Here is a 24,606-nt window from a genome sequence, read left to right on the forward strand (position 1 = left end):
CTTATGCATTTGAGTGAGAGTCTTCTTTGAGAGTTAGTGAGCAGTTCTTGAGCTTGTTTTTGGAGCAGCAGTGAGGAGTATTGGAGGAGCATTGTAGCTGGAGTGAGGAGCTTCTTGGGCAGCCATTTGGAGCAGCATTGAGGAGCTGATTCTTGGAGCAAGCTTGAGGAGGCAGTTTGTGCCTGGAGGTATTTTTTTCTCCTCTATAAATCTGTTTTTGCTTAGTAAATTTTAGGTGCATATCTGGAAAGCTTAGAGAGTGTTTTTTGTCAAATAAATGGACATCGAATCAATGTTTTTTTTTTCATTTTCAAATTGTTTGCTTTCATTTCCTAGTCAAATAATGGCACCTAGAGCAAGAGATCCTGCTTGGGCATATGTTGAAATGGTTGATAGTCAAATGCAATGCAAATTTTGCCATAGGAAAATTAAGGAAGGTCCTGGGGGCATTAATAGGCTGAAACAACACTTGGCAGGGATTAGAGGCCAAATTACCCCATGTACCTCACCAGAAATTGGGGAGATTAGGAAGCATTTGTTGGCCAGCTTTGAGAAATTTAAAGAAGATAAGGCTAGGCAAAGAGACATACAGGCTGAAATTGGGAGGAAGATACAAAAAATGATGGCTACCAACCCCCATTATGATTTTGAGGGTTCTTCCTCTATCCCTCAAACTGATACATCCAACCCTTTCCGATATGTTCCTCCCTCTTTTGGTTCTGTTCAAGATAAGGGAAAGGGTAGAATGAAAAAGGGTGATGTGACTATCAAAAGTTATTTCACTCCTTCCTCTCCATCAGATGCACATGGTCCTGAAGTTAGTAAAACTCAAATGCAACCCACTTTAGATGACCATTGGAAGAAAGAATTGAGAGAGACTGCTTGTGAGTACATAGATAGATGGTGGTATGATGCTGATATCCCCTTTAATGTTGCTCGTTCACCATATTATGAGCCTATGTTTGATGCCATACATGCTGCTGGAAAAGGCTTCAAAGGTCCTACTATGCATGAGCTAAGGGGGTTTCGTTTGCAGAAAGAAATTCAATCCATTAATGAGTATTTGCAAGAGTTCAAGGACTCATGGGCAAGAACAAGGTGTACCATCATGTCAGATGGATGGACTGATCAAAGAAATCGTACCATCATAAACTTTCTTGTCTTCTGCCCACAGGGAACCATGTTTTTAAAATCAGTTGATGCATCTGATAAGATAAAAGATGGCCACTTGTTGTTTCAGCTATTGGATCAGGTTGTTGAGGAGGTGGGGGTGGCTAATGTTGTTCAAATCATCACAGATAATGCCTCTAACTATGTTCTTGTTGGTAAACTATTAGAGGAAAAACACAAGACCATCTTTTGGACCCATGCGCTGCACATTGCATAGACCTCATGCTTGAGGATATTGGAAAATTAGATTGGGTCAAAAACACTATAGATCATGCCAAAAGCATAACAAAATTTATCTACAGTCATACATTGATTTTGAGCCTCATGAGGAAACACACTGGGGGCAAGGATATTATTAGGTTTGCCATCACTAGATTTGCTACACATTTTTTGACATTGCAATCTATGCTTTCCCAACATAGAAACTTGCAAAATATGTTTTCTAGTGATGAATGGAATCAAAGCAATTGGTCTAACAAACCGGAAGGCAAAGAATTGAAAAGGAAAGTCTATGAAGAAACTTTTTGGACACAGGCAGCAGACATTGTGAAGCTTGCTGAGCCACTAGTTAAGGTGTTGCGGTTGGTGGATGAGGAAAGGTTGGCTATGGGCTTCATTTATGAGGCTATGGATCAAGCAAAGGAGCAAATAAAGACGGTGTACAAGGATAGAGTGGCAAAGTATGGGCCCATTTGGGCAATCATTGATGAAAGATGGAACAATCAACTCCATCGCCCTATACATGCAGCTGGGTATTTTTTGAACCCACGGTATCATTATAAAGCTAAGGAGTCAGGAGCTTTGAGGGGGGAGGTCAGAGATGGACTGATTGATTGCATTGATCGCATGATCCCATTGGAGTCTGATCAGCTGGAGATACACCGACAAGTCACAACCTTCAACAATGCATCAGGTACCTTTGGGAAGAACCTAGCAAAGATTGCAAGAGAAGCAGATGAGCCAGGTAAACAAAAATTTCAATTTTCAAATTCTTAATAGTTTTACTTTTTTTTTTAAGTTTGTTAAATCGTTTATAATCAGAAAGTTAGATATAATTTGTAATTTTGTTGAGCTAACTGATTACACTCCTATGTTTTTTGCAGCACAATGGTGGGAGGCCTTTGGTGGCCATTGTTCTGAATTGCAAAGGTTTGTAATTCATATTTTGAATCAAACTTGCAGTGCATCTGGGTGTGAACGCAATTGGTCTGTCTTTGAGAGGATTCACACAAAGAAGAGAAACCATTTGGATCAAAAACGGTTAAATGATCTAGTTTATGTCCAATACAACCTTCGGCTCAGATGAAACCATTTGCTTAACAAAGGACCTGATTCAGATCCCATTGTGTTGGAAGACATTGATCCAACATCAGATTGGGTAGTGGAGAGTCGTCCAGCAGAGTTTGATCCTGATGAGGATCTTGATTTAGATTTAGATTTCGAGACATCAGTTGAACTTGAACATGTTGTTCAGCCTGTTCAGTTGAATGCAGATCCCAATCCACGAGCCTCAGTCTCACAGCCAACAAGGACTCCAATTGTAGGTGCTTCCTCTGCTCAGCCATGACAGAAGCGCAGCCGCATATCTACTCTATCTCAGCTTGCATCTACTACAGTTGCACAGCCTGCTAGTGGTACCACTTCTACAGATGCAGTTGGAGATGATGATGATGACGAGGAGCCATGGGGCCCCCTGTCTGACTCTGATGATGATGATCCAGAGATTGATCGACATGATCTTGGCTCCTCTGGCAGTAGCTACTAGCCAGTAGTACTAGTACTGGAGTCTGGTCACCGTCACAGTTTACTTTTGTTGTAGAGGCCATTTCTAGCCTCCTTGGTTATGTGTTTTTTGTTTTGAGTCTTTGATCATGTATGACAGTTGACTATGTATTGCCATTGGGTACCATTTTGATATAATGGATTGGTTCATGAGCCTACTTTGATCATATGTTGTCTTCCATCTATATTATAATGTTGTGTGTTTGGGAACATGAATGAAAATCTTTAAAATTATGTTTAAAATCTTTAAAATTATGTTTTTTTATAAAAAAAAAAAATATTTAATGTATTTTTTACAACGACCAAGTCATTGAAATCGAGCCGGCCAAGTCATTACCGTTTCGGAGTCGGAGTCGGAGTCGGAGTCGATCCTCAGCCGAGTCGGAGTCGGAGTCGAAGTTTTAAAACTATGGTACAAGGCAAGCTACAAGCCTCAGATGGATGATACAATAGTGCCCAGCTGTTGTAATCTCTGTTGCACCCAAAATACTACGTTGTTCCCTCAAAACAACTCTGCTGGATGAATTCCAGCACTGATTTACCCCCTCAAAACAACCCATAAATTTCTGCAACTTTGGGGATGTACTCCTCTCCAAAAACCTAGAAGAACCCAGAAAGGGTTTTGCCTGGTTTGACCTGCCAATTTCGACCCCCTAGGGATTGGCCCTCCTCTCACTGCCTGCAGCTGAAACTGTTGTAAATTGCTCCCACAAGGCTGGGAACCTCCCCAAATCATACTCCCAACAATCTCTCCACAACCCAACTCCCAAATCCTCCAGCTAAACCTCCAATCAAGATTCCCCCCTCTAGTGATTGCATAGTCCTAAGTGAGGATGATGCAGTTCCTCCAATCTGTAGTTCGAACTGGGTGTATGACTGACTATCCTGCTACAAATTCTCCTCCACAAGATGACAATTCGATGTGGGCAATGGAAGCCCTCCTAGGGTGGCACTCGAAGTCCACCGAAGAGAGGGATGAGCTTCACTCCTTGGGAAGCTCTTGTGCTAAACAGCACTTTGTAGCTGAGCTAAACAACCAAAGCAACAATGAAATTCTCAAATGATCAAAAGGCCCCAAATGCTGATCGCTTCCTCCTATTTATGCTTTCTCCCTTGGGCCCCACATGGGTCCCATCAAATATTTCGATCCCCACTTAGGAAATTCGAATTGCCTTCATGGGGTGCGTATTTTTGGTTGGGTGAGTGGCCCCCACAATCCACTAAAAGCACATCGACCCCTTTTCTCCTCAGTTTTCCCACGAATTTTCCTACGCCAAAAATATCAAAATTGCCAAAATTGATTTTCTCCTCACCTTGGGAAAATTATTAGGAAGGGACATTACAAGGTCTCCTCCACCTTGCTGAAAAGATAGGGTATAGAACAGCCCTCACGCTTGCCCTCATTGAGATGCTATAGCCTGCGGCCTAGCACTCAACCTTATTGTAGCACAAAACACCCTTCAAACACATATTTAACCCCATTCAAGGCCTCCAACCAGAGTTGTTATCTTTATGCCCCCACACTGCTAGTTTAGGGCTTCAATTAACCCCATAACAGCCCAACGCATAGCCTTTCTGTGTGGTTAAGGGCTTGTGGCCTTACCACAGGTCTATCCTCCTTCCACAGCTTGCTAAGATAGAGGTTCCAACCCTCAACGTAGCCCTTAGACAGCAAACAAACCTTACCTCTGCCCTCGACTCCCTTCCTGCAATCTCGGCCTGCAAAACTAGCCCTAAACAATTCTCAAAATCACCTTGTTGTCCAATCTTTTGGTGCGGCCTTCAAGAACAGGGCCTTAGCCCTTCCTCCAGCAAAACTTAGCTTCCAACCAGCCCTTTGTAACCTACAAATACCCTTGACACAGACCTAAACCTTTGCTGGTGTCCACCCTTCTTTTGTTGCGGCTAGGGCACAGAGATAACCTCTCCAACGAGCTCTCCTCCAAAATGAATGTTGCACAAATTGGATGAGAAAATGCTTCTCCCTCAACCTCTATTTATACACAAATGAGGGGTTTCTCAAAACGTCATTCTAGGGATTTCCATAACTAGTTAAGTCAACTTAACACCAAGCCGACCTTAACACGTGTGTGAAAACTCCATCACTAATCTTCAAAAATTCATAACTACATTTCTACAACTCAGAATTGGATGATTCTTGTTGCGTTAGAATCATCTCGCCGAGAGCTGTCATCCTCATCCATCACATGTCGAGATGAGCTCATGGTTTTGGCCCAAATTGCAATGGGTGCACAACCCTAGGCTTGGGTTCTAAGCCCACAAGCCTACTTGTGGCGCTTTGACCTCCAACCCTCGAACACTAGGGCTTGGAGTACCTCCCAAGCTACACAAAAATCAACATACACTTCAAGACACTTGAATGATCAATAAAATATGTTGAGATTCAACATCAAGAGAGCCGTAGTGGTGTGACATTTTAGGGCCGAAACGAAACACAAACAATTCCCCAAAAAGGAATCAAAATTTAAGAATACGTGCTTCAAAGCTCTTGGCCTCTCATGCAAGATAAGAATTGAAGCTCTGGCCTTAGAACTGCTTGCGAAAAGATAGGTCTTGTTGACAGATCAAAAAATTGAAGTTGAATGAATTTGAGCCATTGTATTTATACAAGAGGAACGACATACTAGAGAGGTTGTCTAGCCCTTAAACCCTTTGATCCGACTTGAAAATTTGAATTTCAAAATTTAACTTTGGAGCCAAATTTCCCAACAAACCTTAGGCAGACTTTGATTCAATTATTTAATAATTTATTCTCTTTTTACATTGAAAAGATAGGCCCAAATTAATTTTGAAAAAAAATTGCTTGTAGCATATTCTTTGGGGTCCCTTGACCATAGAATGGGCCTCCAACTTTGATCGAGCATATCTCTTCAACTGTGAGGAGTTATGAGGCTTGCCACCTACCATTGGAATTGGCACAACGAGGAGAATCAAATGAAGACGGTTTTGCAAGCAAGTTCACAGTTTTTCCCATTCAAAATCCTCGTTAAATGCCAGGAATCATGACTTCCTAGGGCTTCTTGTTGTTTGGAGCTTCCAATCAATGCAACCTAGACGAATATTAAGAGTGTTCAAGGACCAATGTTGGCATCAATGACAACACCATTCAACAGAAATCTCTTAAATGTAAGAAAATTATAGCCAAGTCACACAAATTCAAACTAATTGACCTAGAAGTATGATTCAAACTACCTTCAAGTACTTTGTGAAATGTTGACAACAAGGGCATACTACCTATGTACCCCCAAGAGTGTCAAGAAAGATTGCATGCTATCACCTACTACGTTAAGCTCTGGAAAACCATGAAAAGCAGTAACAAGGAAAAACACGTGAAAACTATTTTTTATCTTTATTAAGAAGAAAGTACCTTTTTATGTATTTTTGGAAATTTCAACTCAAAATTATTTTGCTTTAGAAAACAACTAGGCATTTATTTCATTTTATAGCCTTTCTCTTGAGAATGGATATGCTTAAAAAAACTTTCAAAAATATCTTTAGCATTTCGTGCCCACCCTTTGCTGTTCGAGGTATAGCATAAACAAGATAACCTTTATCTTACTTACCTACCTACCTAGCTACCTTAAGATTGGGATCAAGATTTTCCATTTATTGGAAAATAAAAGAAATTCACTAACCCTCCACTGGCAATTATAGGTAGAGAAAGTTCCACTAGGCAAGCAAGTTGATTATGTTAATCATAGAAATAAGTAGGTGGAAGGAAAGGGAACCTGAAAAATTATTTTCTTACCATTGAATCAAACGAGTAGCGAACTAGTGAATGGAGTAATAAAATTAAAAAAATTAGGCCTAACAAAATGAGAATTTCATTGCATGTGAAATACACCTGTGAAGTTCTGCCATTAGTCTAGATGATGATAAAAGTTTCTTAGATGTGTTTTATACGTTACAATAACAGTATTGGAGCTGACCCGATCAAAAACTGTTATTTTTGATAGATAAATAACATAATTTGAGATTTTCATCGTCATGCAAACAAAAAACAGAATAGCATAATACACATGCTTCATATCCATAGCAACTACTGAATGTAATGACTGGAATAATAAAATTAAAACAAATTTACATAAAGACCATATACTCTTTGTAATAAACAAAGCCCAAACTATGCATCAAGGGAGAGACAGAAAGACTGCTGCCTGGGTATCAACTATAAGAAAAAAGGTTTCTAACTTTCTATAATGGAGCCAACAATGTTAGTCAGATGAGCTTACAACCTAAACTCGAATACTTTTTAAGTGACTTCCAGGTTTCTTTAGATAGTCCTGCAACAAGCAACAAAGTATACTATCATATACTTCTGACCCACATTATTCAAGAAAGGAAAATTAAAAGCACGCTATACTTCTATTGGATTCAAAGAAGAAACCAGATTATTAGAATGAGTAACTACCTCCAGTCTCAAATAATAGCTCTCGTGGTGACACCTGTAAAAAAACATTATTTCAGTTTTGTACTATAATCAAAATGCCTTGCTGATATCTCAAAAGACTGCCCTAGTGGCAACAGAGTAACATAACTTACTTGCATAAGCAATGATCCCAAAGCAGAACAGGATGAGTCATCTGATAATGAACCGACAAAGAATTGACAAGCAGCAGCATCAACAAATGCAAATCCATATGCAACTGAAGCATCATTTTCCCTGCCAGCTGTTTCCTAGATAAATTAAACCAATAACATGAGAACTAAACCAATAGCATGAGCTACGCAAATTAGAAGCATGTGAGAAACAATGAAAACCACCAGCAATGTAAACTATTAACAACCCTCAAGATGGATAACTAGATTTGAAATAGAACACTCTTAAGCATTGATTTGTTAATCGACTATAATGTTGGGAAGCATATTTTTACAAATATGCTCCAATTGCACTAGTAACCCAAAAAAACACAGGTTTGACCTAGAACTCAAATAACATTTTTCTGTAAATTGCACTCGTAACCCAAAAAACCAAAGGTTTGACCTAGCACTCAAATAACATTTTTCTGTAAATCTTGTGATTTTCCACGATAGTCTCACCATCAAACACCTACAACAAATAAGAAAGAAAAATAAAAGAAATAAACTGCATTTGCATCCACTACCAAAGAGAGAGAAAATACAAATAAAAAAGGATCAAATTTTGTGATTAAATTGCTTATCTAGCAATGCAACTTCTTTCAATCCAATGAAAGATTGCATACCTTGAACTACAATATGTCAAAGCCTGATATTCCAGTTGTTGATTTGGGGTAGCATCAGATGTGCTCTAGCAATGAAAATTGGTGGAGAGGCTAAAGCACATGAGATCTCCAAGACCCATAAATGGTTTGGAGTCTGGACAGATTGTACCCGATTTGGAAGATACTAAAATAATTAATATTTTTAATGGAGTTCCTAAGTCTAAACTTAGGAAAAATAAAATACTAATGGGTATTAATATAAAACTGGGTTAGAAGGTTCCAAAAGTCATGGATCAAGCCAAATCTAATCTTAGCCGTCAATTAGAGATTTAATCTCAGTCGTTGAAGGACCAATAAGAAAAATATAAGAGGAGGCTTGAGGGTTGGTTGGAGAATACACCAGAGTGATTAGTCATTCGTTTTACTAGAGCAGGGTTGCTAAGCAAAGTCGAATCAGTGATCAACAGCGAGGGGCAATGAGTACTGGACAAAGAGGCAAAGACAGTGCTGAGAAACTAGCATAGAGGCAGAGAGCTGGAAGCAGCAGCCAGAGCAGGCCACGCAGAGCCCAACAGAGAGCGCAGAGACCAGAGGGACTACGTCATCCACACAGAAAACGGCTAGAGTGACGCAGAGGGTCCCAGAGGCTGCGCAGTGCCTAGAGCGCTGAAGCAGGGCGGTTTGGGCTAACAAAGAGGCCAAAAGGGCCAACGCAGAGCTTCAGAGTCGCTGGAGAGGGTTTCGTTGGACAGGTTGGTGAATACCTATTTCCGAATATAGAGGTATTGCTGCCGGTTATTTTTCTCTAACAGGTGAGCCAGTTTGGCACCCAATTGTACTCAAGGAAATACTACATAATAATAAACCCTCAGAATAGCTGCACCGGTTTTCCCACATTGGGTTTTTCCGAGGACATTTGTCCAAAAATAACAGTGTCACTTGTGTGTTTGTTTTCTTTCAGCTAATGATCTATTGACTTTGAGACTGTATTGTGTTTATTTCAATATTTATATGTCTTAAATAACTTGTTCGAATTTAACAAGTAGAAGAAATAAACCAGAAGAATACAAATTAAATTTCTAACAGATAGACTTAGAAATTTCAACACCAACAATTGTTACTATACAAATCTATCTCATTTTGTATGTTCTTTGAGCCTTCATAGTCTTATCTTACAAAGTGGTTTTGCAAGGGTTCTGGCACATAGCTTATACACAAGCCGAGCACTTCTAAATTTAAATCTCTTTTAAAAAGCATTGTACTTCATTTCTTTCATTTGCTATATAAGAGCTAGAAGATGGCTAAGCAAAGACGAGAGTTTACTCTCACTCTTTAGCTTAGCCTTTTGTAAATTATAATTGTACATATACATTTTATCTTGTTGATTTTTTAACTAATACTTAACTTATCTTGTAGTCATTATTTGGATTCTTTGCTAACTCTTGTGTGACAGATTTTGAAAAGCAACCTCCCCCAACATCTAACAAGTGTTTGCAGGACCTTTGTCAAATGTTAGGTGTTCGATTTCCAAAGATGTCATGAGCCCTTTTGAAGCTTATTTTGGCCAAGTCGAGTTCATTAGAGGGATGTCCATTTTCCACTCTAAACTGTGGGCATTTGGAGGAAACTCACACCTTGTTTCCCTTGCATAAGTTTTGTAAGATCTTGTCACTACTTTCTCAAGAAAGAAAGTCTAGTGTCCAAGTTTCAAGCAATTATTGTGAGGACTCTCCTTGAATTTTAGTTGAGGACTTTGAAGGGCCCTCTTCTCATTGTAATATTAATAAAAAATCTAAATTGCTTGTGAGATCTTTGGATTTCTTCCATGGTATCCTATTTCCCCATTTAGAGGGAGGCTACTCTTGGGTGGATTGACATTTGCATGGTTTAAGCTTTCATACTTCATTCACTTACATGCATGCTTTAATTGGGAATTAACACAACCTCACTATCATATTTCATTAAGTTAAAATTTGTTACAAATTCATTTGAGCTTTGAATTCTCTTTCTCATTGTTGGTTGAAGCTACAAGCTTACACTTTACTTTGGACAATTCATCATTTACATGCAATCATTTTATATTCTTAACAAACATTGATTCGTTACCATTTACCTTGGTAAATTGTTTCATGAACACTTGAATACATGCTTCATTTTTATGCTACATTATTAAAATGATATTGGAACAATTTATTGTCATTGTCTATTTGAGACAAATTTTACTTTCAAGCAAATTACTTGTATCATTTTAATTCATTGATAAGACACATGCAACACTTGTAATCTAATTTTATTCCTCCAATTGAGCTTATAATTACAATTTATGTTGCACACTATTTCATTTTCAAGCATTGCAAATCAATCTCTCTTTTGGGGAAAAAACTTACATGCATTTTGTTGTCGCATAGATTGTCTAGGCAGCGTGACAATGCTCAAACCAGGGGCTATCACCCTGATCCCCGATCTCTCCGTTTAAGCCGTCTCCCTGAAGCAGGCTAAAGGGGGTAGACCATATGGGAAAAGGAAGACCAACTGGGAGCTAGTTGGGTTGGGAGACACAACAGGGGAAAACAAGCACTTGATCAATTTTAGAATTTGATTAAATCTTTAAATGCTTAAGACTAGTGCCTTATGGAGTTAATTAACTGTTGTTGCTTATGAAGTAATTTAATGATTGCTTGAAAACATTTACAAGATTTCCAACATGTAACGCGCATTATATAATCCAAGCAATGATTAATTTTACCAAATGCGAAATATTCAATGGACGCGCCATGCCTTAGCAAATAAATTTCAAAAGATCCAATATTTCAAGAAACCACGAAATTTTAAATGCTAACCAGCTCACAAAATGATTCACCACTTTTCAATAGCTAATCTTTAGATAAACATTTAAGCGCATTTAACTATAAAGAAGTGGAACATAAATACCACAAAATACACCAAAAAGAATTTTCAATTTTTAGTTAATCTTTTCAAAAAAAAATAATTTTTATGTATTTTTATATTTTTATAAAATTCTAAGATTAAAATCAAAATAAAACAAAACTAAAATCCTAATAAAAATAAAATCTGATCTAAACTAAACTAAAGCCTAATCAAAAGAAACTAAAAGGGACTTTTTATGCTTTTTATACATTTTATATTTTATATTTTTTTTTTTTAAATTATTTTTAAAGTCAAAATTTAAACAAAAATTTAAATCTAAGCTAAATGAAAATGAAATTTAAAAAGACAAGCACTAAATATATACAAATGAACTGAAATTAAAAAAAAAAAAAAACTAATTTTTTTTTATTAAAAACTAAATGAAATAGGAATATTAACAAAAATAATTAAATTCTAAACTATAGAAAAAGTAAAATGAAATCTAATTAAAATTAAAATCTAATACTAAAAATTTAATTCTAAAATCTAAATAAAAGCTAAACTATGAAATCTAACTATGCTAACTCTAACCCTAATCTAAATAGAAGCCTCACCAAATATATGACAACGAAAATCAAATGCGTTTAGGCGTTTACAGGTTCTGACGGCGGTATGGAGCAAAAGAGTTTCGCTGATGAGGAGGGACACGGGGATGGGAGGTTTCGATGTGTTTTGCAGGTGGACGGAGAAGGGTAGGAATGGCAGCTCGATGGTGGAGCGATGGGATGGGGTTTGGCTTGCAGCTTGAAATGGCAACGTGGAGCTGGAAAAAATTTTACAATTTCGCTTGCAGGGAGACATTACGTGCAGCTCGATGGTGGACAGAGGCTGCGTAGGAGAGATGGATGGCAGTGTGGACGTCATGGAGAAAACGATTTTGCTGCTGACTGTTCACTTGCAGGTTTGCGTGGTTTGAACAACAAATCGATGGATGGAGCAGCGGAGCAGGTTGAAGCTTGGACGGATGATGAGGAGCTGAAGGAGGGGTAAGGGAGCAGAGGACAGCGTTTGAAGAAGAAGGAATACGATGGCAGAGGGAATTGTTTACCAGCGAAGAGGAGTTAATGCGTGGAAAGGGAGCAATTATAGCAGTGTACAAGAATGCAAAGAGTAGAGGATTGCAGGCTTTATGTGGATCGTGAGAATGGCCAGCGAAAAAGCTTGGATTGGAAGCGGATTGAAGATGCAGATCGAGCTGCGAGAGGATGCAGGTGTATTGGCAAATGGCGGCTATGGAGAAAATAGGACAGTTGTGGAGAGATTTTGAAGGCACCAGCAGCAATGAGAGAGGCCTGAGGATCCCAAAAAAATTTCGAAATTTTTATGCAGCATGAAACCCTACCAGGCAGCCAATTGATACAAAAAAAATTACCAGAACTTAAAAATATTTTCCAAAAATCTAATAAGAATTTTAAACCTCTCTGCTTCAGATTTCTTAACGAAAACCTTCGAATGATAGTTCCCAGATTTAAAATATTCCCAAAAAAACTTAGATTGCAGGAATAATGCCTCTGCAAGAGATTGTTCTGAGGCTAGATCTTACCCTCCAGGGCCTAGATCTGGCTTCAAAATCGAATTTCGACTTTAGATCTACAACCTGCAACCTCTTCCTGAAAACAAACAACCAAAACCTGAATATGCAAAAAATAAATGAAACCCTAAGAACCAGCTAAATAATTACAAAGTTCACAGGTTGCAAGCTCTTAAATAGCCAGATTTGTCAATATGCCACAAAAATATTTTTTAAGATTTTGAATATAAGATGACGTGCTTCAGAAAACCCTTCATGCATTCACCAGAAAATTTCAAATGATAAGCCCAGGATCAAAACTGGCTAGGCTCTTCAGAAAATGCAATCCGGGAGTTGGTTGGTTCAGCCGAGAACTTCCCCGAAAGCCCGGTAATCTCAAAAAAAAGGATTTCCTGCACAACTTAATTCAACCATTAACAAAGAGGGAGAAAACGATACTAAAATCCAGATCTAATGGAGATACCAGCAATTATATTCAGAAATTTAACTACCATTCAAACCCTAGCGACTAAACGACATACCTGTGTTTAAAATCACTCTTCATCAAGCTATCATCAATGGCTGAAAATAAAATTATGCAGAAAAATAAAACATCTTACAACACTTCCAGAAGAGTAACACCAACAAGATTTCAACCCCAAAGTCTTTCTTTATTGCACAAAAAATGACTACAAGAAAACTTTCTTTAGCACACGACTCTAAGATCAAATGATCTCAAATGACCCCTGACACCCTATTTAAAGGAAAATTTCCCAACGGCTAGTTTGAGTGATCCATGTCAAAATAATCTCGACCGTCGATGAGGATCAAAATCTCTTTTAATCTCATCCGTCGAAATTTTAAATGCATTTTAATATATTAAAAAATTAAAATCTTGCATTTATTTCCTCAAAATTTTGACTTATTATTATTTTATTATTTTATTTTATTTTTCAAATTTTTATTTATCTTTTTTAATTAATTTTTAAATTTTTAATTTTTTTAATTATTTTTTAATTTTTTTATTTTATTATTTTTATTGGACCCTCGAACTTAGCCTTTGGGAATTTTACCTAGGACCTAGGACCCATGAGGGGATTAATTATTTTCTAACCCTCAAGACACTTTACATCATGACTTTCACAATTTTACATCACAAGGGGAAAAACCCATTTGACATAGATCCTCATAGACCACCCAATACTGCGATACAAACATAATCTAGCGGATCAAGCAATTTGTAATAACCTAACCAAATAGTTAGGATTATTTCCAAATTGCTTTTACATAGCTCGACCAAGTACACTAGAGTCCCCTAAGATTCTAATGACAAAATCCATTCTGGCTTTGGGGTTAGGCTGAAGGAAAACTCTGCCGATCATGGATCGGTGAGACAAAAAACCTTCCGGAATGTAGATTATCACTAGAAAATTAGGTTTGCCTAAGCAATTTACATACATCACTTAGATCTGCTAAGATTATTTACAATTTACACATGCAGACTGGGTTTACAACATAACGTGATCGGGCTGATGATGACAGTCGAATGGCACGAATACGACAATCATGCGCTACCCTTTTGCGGAAAAAGGGAGTGTACTGCTATGGGTAGTTGACACGTAGTGGTCAACATCTGGCTCTACTTGGGGACACGTTGCTGCATTGTAGGAATGTGAGAATCCAAAATCTGCATCCATGCGACACACAACAAAACATAAGTAGTGTCCATCCAGAAATCATCATATAACATTAAGCACAAGAAAGATATAAGCTCTTCATTTATTAACTATCCAGTAACATGAAAAGTAAATCTAATCCTAAAACAGAAATGAAAATGCTAAAAAACAAGGAGTAGGGTTAGAAATACAGAGGATGCCCCATGGCATCAGATGCGTTCAATGTAGTGTATACTGAGCATTTGCCTACTTTCAGGAAAATCTGTCGGCTGCTTCTTGGATGTGCCATGTTCAATTCTTGCATAAGGTAGGACTTTTTCCTATCTGAAAATCAAGTTGCTCGCGGTCATCCGATGCATCAAATCTTATTCTATTTCTCCTTCTTTTGCAATTTTTCTTTGTGGCAAGCTGTATCACTGATGACATGGAACTTTCTGCTTCAAAGCTCTCAGATGAAGTATGTAAGATATGCGTGACATGTCTTTCTTCATTCTGCATCTGCCCTGTCAAGGATGATGGATCAATCTCACAGGTGCCATGAGTTATAACTTGATCTTCTATGATTGGTGGATTAATCGTGTGAGCATCAACCTGATTATTAATTTCCCTTTTATCCAAGTCACCTTCAATTAGCCACTTTTCAATGGAACAAAGGACCTCATAATAAGATGGAGCTTGTTGCAGCAGATAAGGAGGCTTTTGATCTATTGACATTCCCTGGTTTCTTTCATCCTCTCACCACTGTTGAAATTTTTGAACCTGTATTTTAATGGCATCCATCTGAGTAGAGTGTTCAAACTTCATAGCAGTGATTTCCCTGGCATGGTCTTCTTCCATGGTCAGTAACTTATTCTGAAGACATATTTGACTAGCTTCCATATCTTTTATTACTTTGTCATTATTTGCTTTTATGGTCATCAAGCAATGCTGCATAGAGTTTATCTCTTTCTTATGATTTCCTTGCATGGTAGCCAACTAATTATTATGATCGAATGTCATGATAGCCATTTATTCATCCATAGTTAATAACTTGTTTTGCATAGAATTAATTTCCCTATCATGATTAGCTTTCATGGTCTCAATTTCCTTAGCATGCTGACTTTGCATGTCGGTTACGTGATCAGAGTGTTTAATTTTCATGATTTCCATCTCCTTATCACGTTTTTCCAGGTGGGTGCATAAAGTTCTCATATCATTGGCGTAATTAGTTTGATTGATCTCCATATTTTTTACCAGCCGCATTAGTTCTTCTATAATTTGCTTCTGATTTTCCCTTTCATTGTCGACACTGATTTTACAATTTGTCTCTGCTTTTCCACTATCATGGATTTGATCTGCAATGGTACAAGTGGATGGCACATTCTGATATGAAGAATTGTCTTTGTTGTCGCACAGATTGACACGACAACGCTCAGACTGGGGGTTGTCACTCTGATCCCCGATCTCTCCGTTTAAGCCTGTCTCCCGCGGCTAAGGGGGGTAGACCCTATGAGGTGATGAAGACCAACTGTCGACTAGTTGGGTTGGGACACACGAAGAAACAAGCACTAAATTGATTTTGTTAAGTTTAATAGACCAGTGCCTCGCGGATTTAATGTTTAAACGATTAATTATCAGATGTTGCAGAAATAGAAACCATGTAGAGCAACCATTCAATAAAAAATTTATTTTTATCAAATGCGAGAAAATGCTTAAATGATACTGCAGCAATTGAAATTTCGAAAGATAAAGTGCTTTGAACAATCACGTAAAATATTAACCAGGGATCACATTCATGCAGTTAATCCTCAGATGAACATTGAATCATATTAAACACCAATTCCCAGGTCAAAATTTTAGCCTCAGCATAAAAGAATGAAACCTAAGAAATTCCAGAGCCAAGACTGAAATTTTCAAATTTTTTTTTTATTCAAAATATTTTTTTAATTTTTATATTTTTAAATATTTTTATTTTTTATTTTCTAAGAATAAAACAAACTAAAATCTTAATAAAAATAAAACTTAAAATTATTCTAAACTAAACAAAACTTAAAATTATTAAAATCTACACTAAATCTAAAGTCTAATAAAAGGAGTTTTTATGTCTTTTTATATTTTATATTTTTTTGGATTTTGTAAAATTTTAAATTTTTTATAAATTTTAATTTTTTTTTAAATAAAAACTAAACTAGAATCTAACTAAAAAAAGGTTAAAGCAAATAAAAATCAAAATACTTGAATTTAAACTAAACTAATTCTAAAAATTAAAACAAAACTAAATCTAGAAAGAGCCTTTTTATTTTTTTTTAATCATAGATTTTTTATATGTTTTTTTATAAAAAACTAAATAAAACAACTGCAAATCTAAATCTAAAACTAAAGTCCTAAAAGTAAAAAAGAAACTTTCAAAATTTATTTATTTATTTATTTAAAAAAAAAATCTCTAAACTAAATAAAAGAAACCCTTTTTTGCTTTTTATAATTTTATAAGAGATTTTTATACAAAACTAAACTAAAATTTTTCGGATTTTAAAGCTATGAAATCAAAGGTAAAAAGAAAGTCTAATTCTAAATCTAAATTTGAATGTTTATGAATTTTTTATTTTTTGAGTTTTTTATATTTAACATAAAATTAAACAAAATGAAGCCTAACCTAAGAAATTTAAACTAAAAGCTAAACTAAATAAATAAATAAGAAAAATAAAATATAAAGATTAAAACTTTTTCTTTTCTTTTTTTAACCTCCTTTTTTTTATATGGTAAATGTTATACCTACAAAAACAAATTCATAAACTATGAAACATATATATAAAATCTAAACTAAAAAGAAAACGAAAATAAAATCTAAATAAATTTAAAATCAAATCTAAATAAATTTAAAATCAAATCTAAATTAAAAGAAATTTTTCGTGTCTTTATTATTTTTTATATTTTATGATTTTAAATTTAAAACTAAAATAAAATCTAAATAAATAAAAAAAACATGAGCTAAATCTGAATCTAATTTAAATTACGTGAACTAAACTAAAGAAATGAAATAAAAAAAAATGAACTAATGTATCTCTAAGACTGAAGCTGAAATTTTAATTTTTTTTAATGAAGCGCAACAACAAAAATATACGCACAGCCCGAACCAAAACTCGTAACGTATGTAGAAAGAATTTCGAATGCTATGTTTGTGCTTTCAAGAGTAGGTTCTCGACGAGTTGAGCGTGGAAATGACGCAGGAATGGCAGCGTTCTGAGTTCTATCTGCTGCATAAACACAAGAATGATAACCACGTTTGTCTTGCTGTTTGCGGGTTTCTATGACAGCGTGAAGCAGATAGCGTAAAGGTTTGCAGGAGTTCGTGGGTGAGGGAAATGCAGTGTGGAGAAATTGCTGAGGAGCAAATTTTCGTGCAGGTGAGGGAAGAGGGACCTGGCTGAGAGAAGAAACACGCAGGTTTTGTTTGCGTGCAAGTTGACGGCGGAGGGAGGAACGTGAGAGGTACGTGCAGGTGATGAGGATGCACGACTGAGAGGGTTCAATGCAGGGTTTCCGCAGAGAAAGACAGCGAATGTGTATTGCAGATTTGGACGGAGGATGGGCGTGGGATTGATTGCAAGAAATGGACACAGTAGGAAGGTTGAGCTGCGTGGGAGAAAGCTGAGGAAAAGGTATCATGATGGCAGAGCTTCGTGTAGGTTGAAGGAAGATATAGTGGATGGCAGATAAAGATAGCTGGGGGGTTTAAAAAAAAACGATTTTGCAGTCCTTGGAAAAATATTCCAAACCCCAGAAGCTGATATCAATGAAACCGATGTAAAATTTCTTCCGGACCTGAAAAACAATTGAAATTGAAACCCTTGGACAGTGAAACGGTGCAGATAAACCTTGGAAATCTTAAGAAACCCTGCAACCTGGAAGGAAAAATCACCCAAAAATGATATGTGCATAAAACAAAAACTGAAAACCCTAAACCCAGCAAAAAATTTATAGTATTTACAAACTGAAAGCCCTTAAGAAGCCAAATTTATCAATAATCACATTAATATTATCAGAATTTAATTTTAATGTAAAACGCTTCAAAAAACCTTGCATGCATTCATAAAAAATATTTCGAATGATAAGCCCGGGATCAAGAACTGGCTGGGCTCTTTCAGAAAACACAACCAGGGAGTTGGCTGGTTCAGCCAAGAACTTCCCTAACCCCTGGTAATCTGAAAAAAGTATTTCATGCACAACTTAAAATCAACCATTAACATAGAAGGAGAAAACAATAGTGAAACCCCGATCAAATGGAGATACCTGCCACTATATTTCAGAATCTAAACTATTATTCAAACCCCAAAGATCAGACAAGATACCTGTGCCTAGATCAATCTTCATTAAGCTATCATCAATGGCTGAAAATAAAATTATGCAGCAAATAAAAAATAAAAAAAGGAACAATCTTACAGCATTTTCAGAAGAGTAACACCAGCAAGATTTTTAACCCCAAAGTCTTTCTTTATTGGCACCAGAAAAAGTTTACAAGAGAGCTTCTTCAGCACAAGACTCCCAGATCCAATCTGATCTCAAATGACCCCTAGCACCCTATTTAAAGGAAAAATTCCCAACGGCTAGTTCGAGTGATCCATGTCAAAATGATCTCGACCGTCGATGAGGATCAAGATATCTCTTAATCTCATCCGTCGAATTTTTTAATGTATTAAAAAATTTATTTACTCAAAATATTATTATTTTATTATTTTTAGGTTTTTTACTTTATATATATATATATATATATATATATATATATAGATATAGATATATATATATTTTAATTTTTTTAAATTATTTTAAATGGATCCTCGAACTTAGCTTTTGGAAAAATCACCTAGGACCTACGACTTAGGACTTATGAGGGGATTAAAACATTTCTTAACCCTCAAGACACTTTACATCATGACTTTTACAACTTTACATCCCAAAGGGGGAAAACCCATTTGACATAGACCCTCATAAACCACCTAGTTCTGCGACACAACTATAATCTCGCAGATTAACACACTAGGATTCTCCTAAGATTCTAATGACAAAATCCATTCCGGCTTTGGGGTTAGGCTGAAGGAAAACTCTGCCGATCATGGATCGGTGAGACGAAAAAACTTCCGGAACATAGATTATCACTTAGAAAATTAGGTCCACCTAGGCAATTTACATACATGACTCATATCTGCTAAGATTATTTACAATTTATACATGCAAACTGGGTTTACAACATAAATTGATCAAGTTGTCGATGACTGCAGAATGGCACGGACATGTCGATCAAGCGCTACCCTTTTTGCAAAGAAAAGGGGGTGTACTGCTATGGGTAGTCGACCGGTAGTGGTCAACATCTGGCTCTACTTGGGGACACGTTGCTGCACTGTAGGAATGTGAGAATCCAGAATCTGCATCCACGCAACACAACAGAAATAAGTAGCCTCCATTCAAAAATCATCATATAGCATTTAAGCACATAAAAGATAGAAGCTCTTTAACTATGAAAAATAAATCTAATCTAAAACATAAATGAAATGCTGAAATGATAAGGAGTAGGGTTAGAAATACAATACAAAGGATGCCCCATGGCATCAAATGTGTTCAATATAGTGTATACTGAGCATTTGCCTGCTTTCAGGCAAATCTGTCGGCTGCTTGTCAGATGTGCCATGTCCAATTCTGCATATGGTAGGACTTTTTCCTATCCAAAATTCAAGCTGCTCACGGTCGTCTGATGCATCAAATCTTCTTTTCGTTTTCTTTCTCTTGTGCCTTTTCTTTGTGGCAGGCTGTATCAATGACGACGTGGAACTTTCTATTTCATAGCTCTTAGATGAAGTATGTAAGATATGTGTGACATGTCTTTCCTCATCTTACATCTGATCTTTATCGTTTTTAATTTTATCTGGATCACCTTCAATTAATCACCTTTCAATCGAACCAATGACCTCCTCATAGTAAGATGGAGCTTGTTGCAGCGGATGAGAAGGCTCTTGATCTATTGATGTTTCCTGGTTTCCTTCATCTTCCGACCGCTGTTGAAACTTCTAAAACTGTATTTTAATGGCGTCTATCTGACTAGAGTGTTCAACCTTTATAGCACTGATTTCCCTGGCATGGTCTTCTTCCATGGTCATCAAGCAATGCTGCATAGAGTTTATCTCTTTCGTATGATTTGTTTGCATGGTCGTCATATTTTCCTCTAAGCTTGACATCTTGCTTTGCATAAAACTAATTTGTGTCATGATTAATCTTCATGGCTTCAGTTTCCTCACTATGTTGATTTTGCATGATCTCCATCTCCCTATTACGTTTTTCCAGGTGAGTGCATAAAGTTCTCACATCATTGGCATAATTAGTTTGATTTATCTCCATATTTCTTACCAGTAGCAATAGGTCTTGTATAATTTGCTTATGATCTTCCTTTTCATTGTTAACATTGTTTTTACAATTTGTTTCTACTTTTCCACTACAAGTGGATGGCAAATTCTGATATGAAGTATTGTCTTGAAATCTTTCTTCGACGGCTGAACCTTTTATAAGATTACTTTCATTCTGTTGCACAATTTTAGGGGCACAGGGCAAGCTATCTGGATCACCATATCTATCTTTAAAAGCATCGATAATATCTTGCAAAGAAATGAAGGAATCTTCAGGACAACTATTAAACTAGTTCAAAGCATCACCCTTTAAAGAATGGACAAATAGACGCATCTTGACATCTTCATGATTATATTGAGGAAGTCTACAATATATGATCATTACACAAGTAAACCTATTTAAATGTTGTCTAACAGCGACCGAATCACCACCTGAGAACAAAAATAATTTAGAAATGGCCGCTTTCGGAAAATCATGGAGATTATCAGTAAAATGACATGGTTTAAATGAATAATCCATGATGAATAATAAGGGATCAAATGGAAGATAGAAAGATATTTCTGCTCAAGAAAATTTAAGAGATGAAAAAAGTGGAGTCGCCACTTGAACAATGAATCTAATTCTAAGATCCAAAAAGCAACCAACAAGTAGATATGAGGGAGGCTTCTTGTCTAGGAAAAATAAGAAAATGGAGTGGAGTCGCCACCCAAACAAGAAATGAATCGAAGAGAAGTTGTTGATATGACGAAAGATAACGTGATGAAAAGATCAAAATACGCGAAAGAATGTTGGCCGTTTGACAGGCTAATGAATGGCATAAAAGATGAGATGACGCCAAAAAATGTTGAATCTGCCAGCTCAAACGAGAAATGATGAGAAATGAGAAGATGAATGTCGAATAAACCAAGGACAGAAAAAAACTCTGTCCTCGGCAACGGCGCCAAAAAATGTTGTCGCACAAATTCACACGACAACGCTCAGACCGGGGGCTGTCACTCTGATCCCCGATCTCTTCGTTTAAGCTTGTCTCCCGCGACTAAGGGGGATAGACCCTATGAGGTGATGAAGACCAACTGTCGACCAGTTGGGTTGGGAGACACGAAGAAACAAGCACTAAATTGATTTTGTTAAGTTTAATAGACCAGTGCCTCGCGGATTTAAAGTTTAAACGATTAATTATCAGATGTTGCAGAAATAGAAACCATGTAGAGCAACCATTCAAACAAAAATTAATTTTTATCAAATGCGAGAAAATGCTTAAATGATACTCCAGCAACTGAAATTTCGAAAGATAAAGTGCTTTAAACAATCACGTAAAATATTAACCAGGGATCACATTCATGCAGTTAATCCTCAGATGAACATTGGATCATATTAAACACCAATTCCCAGGTCAAAATTTTAGCCTCAGCATAAAAGAATGAAACCTAAGAAATCCCAGAGCCAAGACTGAAATTTTCAAATTTTTTTTTTATTCAAAATATTTTTTTAATTTTTATATTTTTAAATATTTTTATTTTTTATTTTGTAAGAATAAAACAAACTAAAATCTTAATAAAAATAAAACTTAAAATTATTCTAAACTAAACACAACTTAAAATTATTAAAATCTACACTAAATCTAAAGTCTAATAAAAGGAGTTTTTATGTCTTTTTATATTTTATATTTTTTTGGATTTTGTAAAGTTTTAAATTTTTTATAAATTTTAATTTTTTTTTAAATAAAAACTAAACTAAAATCTAACTAAAAAAAAGTTAAAGCAAATAAAAATTAAAATACTTGAATTTAAACTAAACTAATTCTAAAAATTAAAACAAAACTAAATCTAGAAAGAACCTTTTTATTTATTTTTTTTTAAATCAAAGATTTTTTATATGTTTTTTTATGAAAAACTAAATAAGGCAACTGCAAATCTAAATCTAAAACTAAAGTCCTAAAAGTAAAAAAGGAACTTTCAAAATTTATTTATTTATTTATTTTAAATAAAACAAAATCTATAATCAAAAAAAAATCTCTAAACTAAATAAAAGAAAACCTTTTTTGCTTTTTATAATTTTATAAGAGATTTTTATACAAAACTAAACTAAAAAATTTCGGATTTTAAAGCTATGAAATCAAAGGTAAAAAGAAAGTCTAATTCTAAATCTAAATTTGAATGTTTATGAATTTTTTATTTTTTTATTTTTTGAGTTTTTTATATTTAACATAAAATTAAACAAAATGAAGCCTAACCTAAGAAATTTAAACTAAAAGCTAAACTAAATAAATAAATAAGAAAAATAAAAAATAAAGATTAAAACTTTCTCCTTTTTTTTTACCTCCTTTTTTTTTATATGGTAAATGCTATACCTACAAAAACAAATTCATAAACTATGAAACATATATATAAAATCTAAACTAAAAAGAAAATGAAAATAAAATCTAAATAAATTTAAAATCAAATCTAAATTAAAAGAAATTTTTCGTGTCTTTATTATTTTTTATATTTTATGATTTTAAATTTAAAACTAATATAAAACTAAAATAAAATCTAAATAAATAAAAAAAAACGTGAGCTAAATCTGAATCTAATTTAAATTACGTGAACTAAACTAAAGAAATGAAATAAAAAAAAATGAACTAACGTATCTCTAAGGCTGAAGCTAAAATTTTAATTTTTTTTAATGAAGCACAACAACAAAAATATACGCACAGCCCGAACCAAAACCCGTAACGTATGTAGAAAGAATTTTGAATGCTTTGTTTGTGCTTGCAGGTGCAGGTTCTCGACGAGTTGAGCGTGGAAATGACGCAGGAATGGCAGCGTTCTGAGTTCTGTCTGCTGCATAAACACAAGAATGATAACCACGTTTGTCTTGCTGTTTGCGGGTTTCTATGACAGCGTGAAGCAGATAGCGTAAAGGTTTGCAGGAGTTCGTGGGTGAGGGAAATGCAGTGTGGAGAAATTGCTGAGGAGCAAATTTTCGTGCAGGTGAGGGAAGAGGGACCTGGCTGAGAGAAGAAACAAAAAAACGCAGGTTTTGTTTGCGTGCAAGTTGTCGGCGGAGAGAGGAACGTGAGAGGTACGTGTAGGTGATGAGGATGCACGAATGAGAGGGTTCAATGCAGGGTTTCCGCGGAGAAAGATAGCAAATCCGTATTGCAGATTTGGACAGAGAATGGACGTGGGATCGATTGCAAGAAATGGACACAGTAGGAAGGTTGAGCTGCGTGGGAGAAAGCCGAAGAAAAGGTAGCACGATGGCAGAGCTTCCTGTAGGTTGAAGGAAGATATAGCGGATGGCAGATAAAAATAGCTGGGGGATTTTAAAAAAACGATTTTGCGGTCCTTGGAAAAATATTCCAAACCCCAGAAGCTGATATCAATGAAAGCGATGTAAAATTTCTTCAAGACCTGAAAAACAATTGAAATTGAAACCCTTGGACAGCGAAACGGCGCAGATAAACCTTGGAAATCTTCAGAAACCCTACAACCTAGAAGGAAAAATCACCCAAAAATGATATGTGCATAAAACAAAAACTGAAAACCCTAAACCCAGCAAAAAATTTATAGTATTTACAAACTAAAAGCTCTTAAGAAGCCAGATTTATCAATAATCACAGTAATATTATCAGAATTTAATTTTAATGTAAAACGCTTCAGAAAACCCTACATGCATTCATAAAAAATATTTCGAATGATAAGCCCGGGATCAAGAACTGGCTGGGCTCTTTCAGAAAACACAACTCGGGAATTGGCTGGTTCAGCCGAGAACTTCCCTTAACGCCCGGTAATCTGAAAAAAGGATTTCCTGCACAGCTTAAAATCAACCATTAACATAGAAGGAGAAAACAATAGTGAAACCCCGATCAAATGGAAATACCTGCCACTATATTTCAGAATCTAAACTATTATTCAAACCCCAAAGATCAGACAAGATACCTGTGCCTAGATCAATCTTCATTAAGCTATCATCAATGGCT

General features: G+C 35.8%; 1 protein-coding gene across 1 annotated transcript in view; it reads right to left on the reverse strand.

Annotated features, from left to right (window-relative positions):
- The window catches only part of LOC149181726 (DNA mismatch repair protein MSH7-like), a 246,327-nt gene that overhangs the window by 132,316 nt on the left and 89,405 nt on the right, over positions 1-24,606 (reverse strand). The window contains exons 6-8 of the mRNA XM_089414303.1: positions 7,516-7,650; positions 7,385-7,418; positions 7,209-7,256 (exon numbers count right to left, since the gene is read on the reverse strand). Of these exons, the coding sequence (XP_089270429.1) occupies positions 7,209-7,256; positions 7,385-7,418; positions 7,516-7,650 (217 nt within the window). The remainder of the gene's footprint in view (positions 1-7,208; positions 7,257-7,384; positions 7,419-7,515; positions 7,651-24,606) is intronic.

The sequence above is a fragment of the Pinus tabuliformis genome, chromosome 3_2, assembly GCF_031772625.1.
Source record: "Pinus tabuliformis cultivar Carrire ecotype Pingquan chromosome 3_2, CPIR1, whole genome shotgun sequence".
NCBI classification, from domain to species: domain Eukaryota; kingdom Viridiplantae; phylum Streptophyta; class Pinopsida; order Pinales; family Pinaceae; genus Pinus; species Pinus tabuliformis.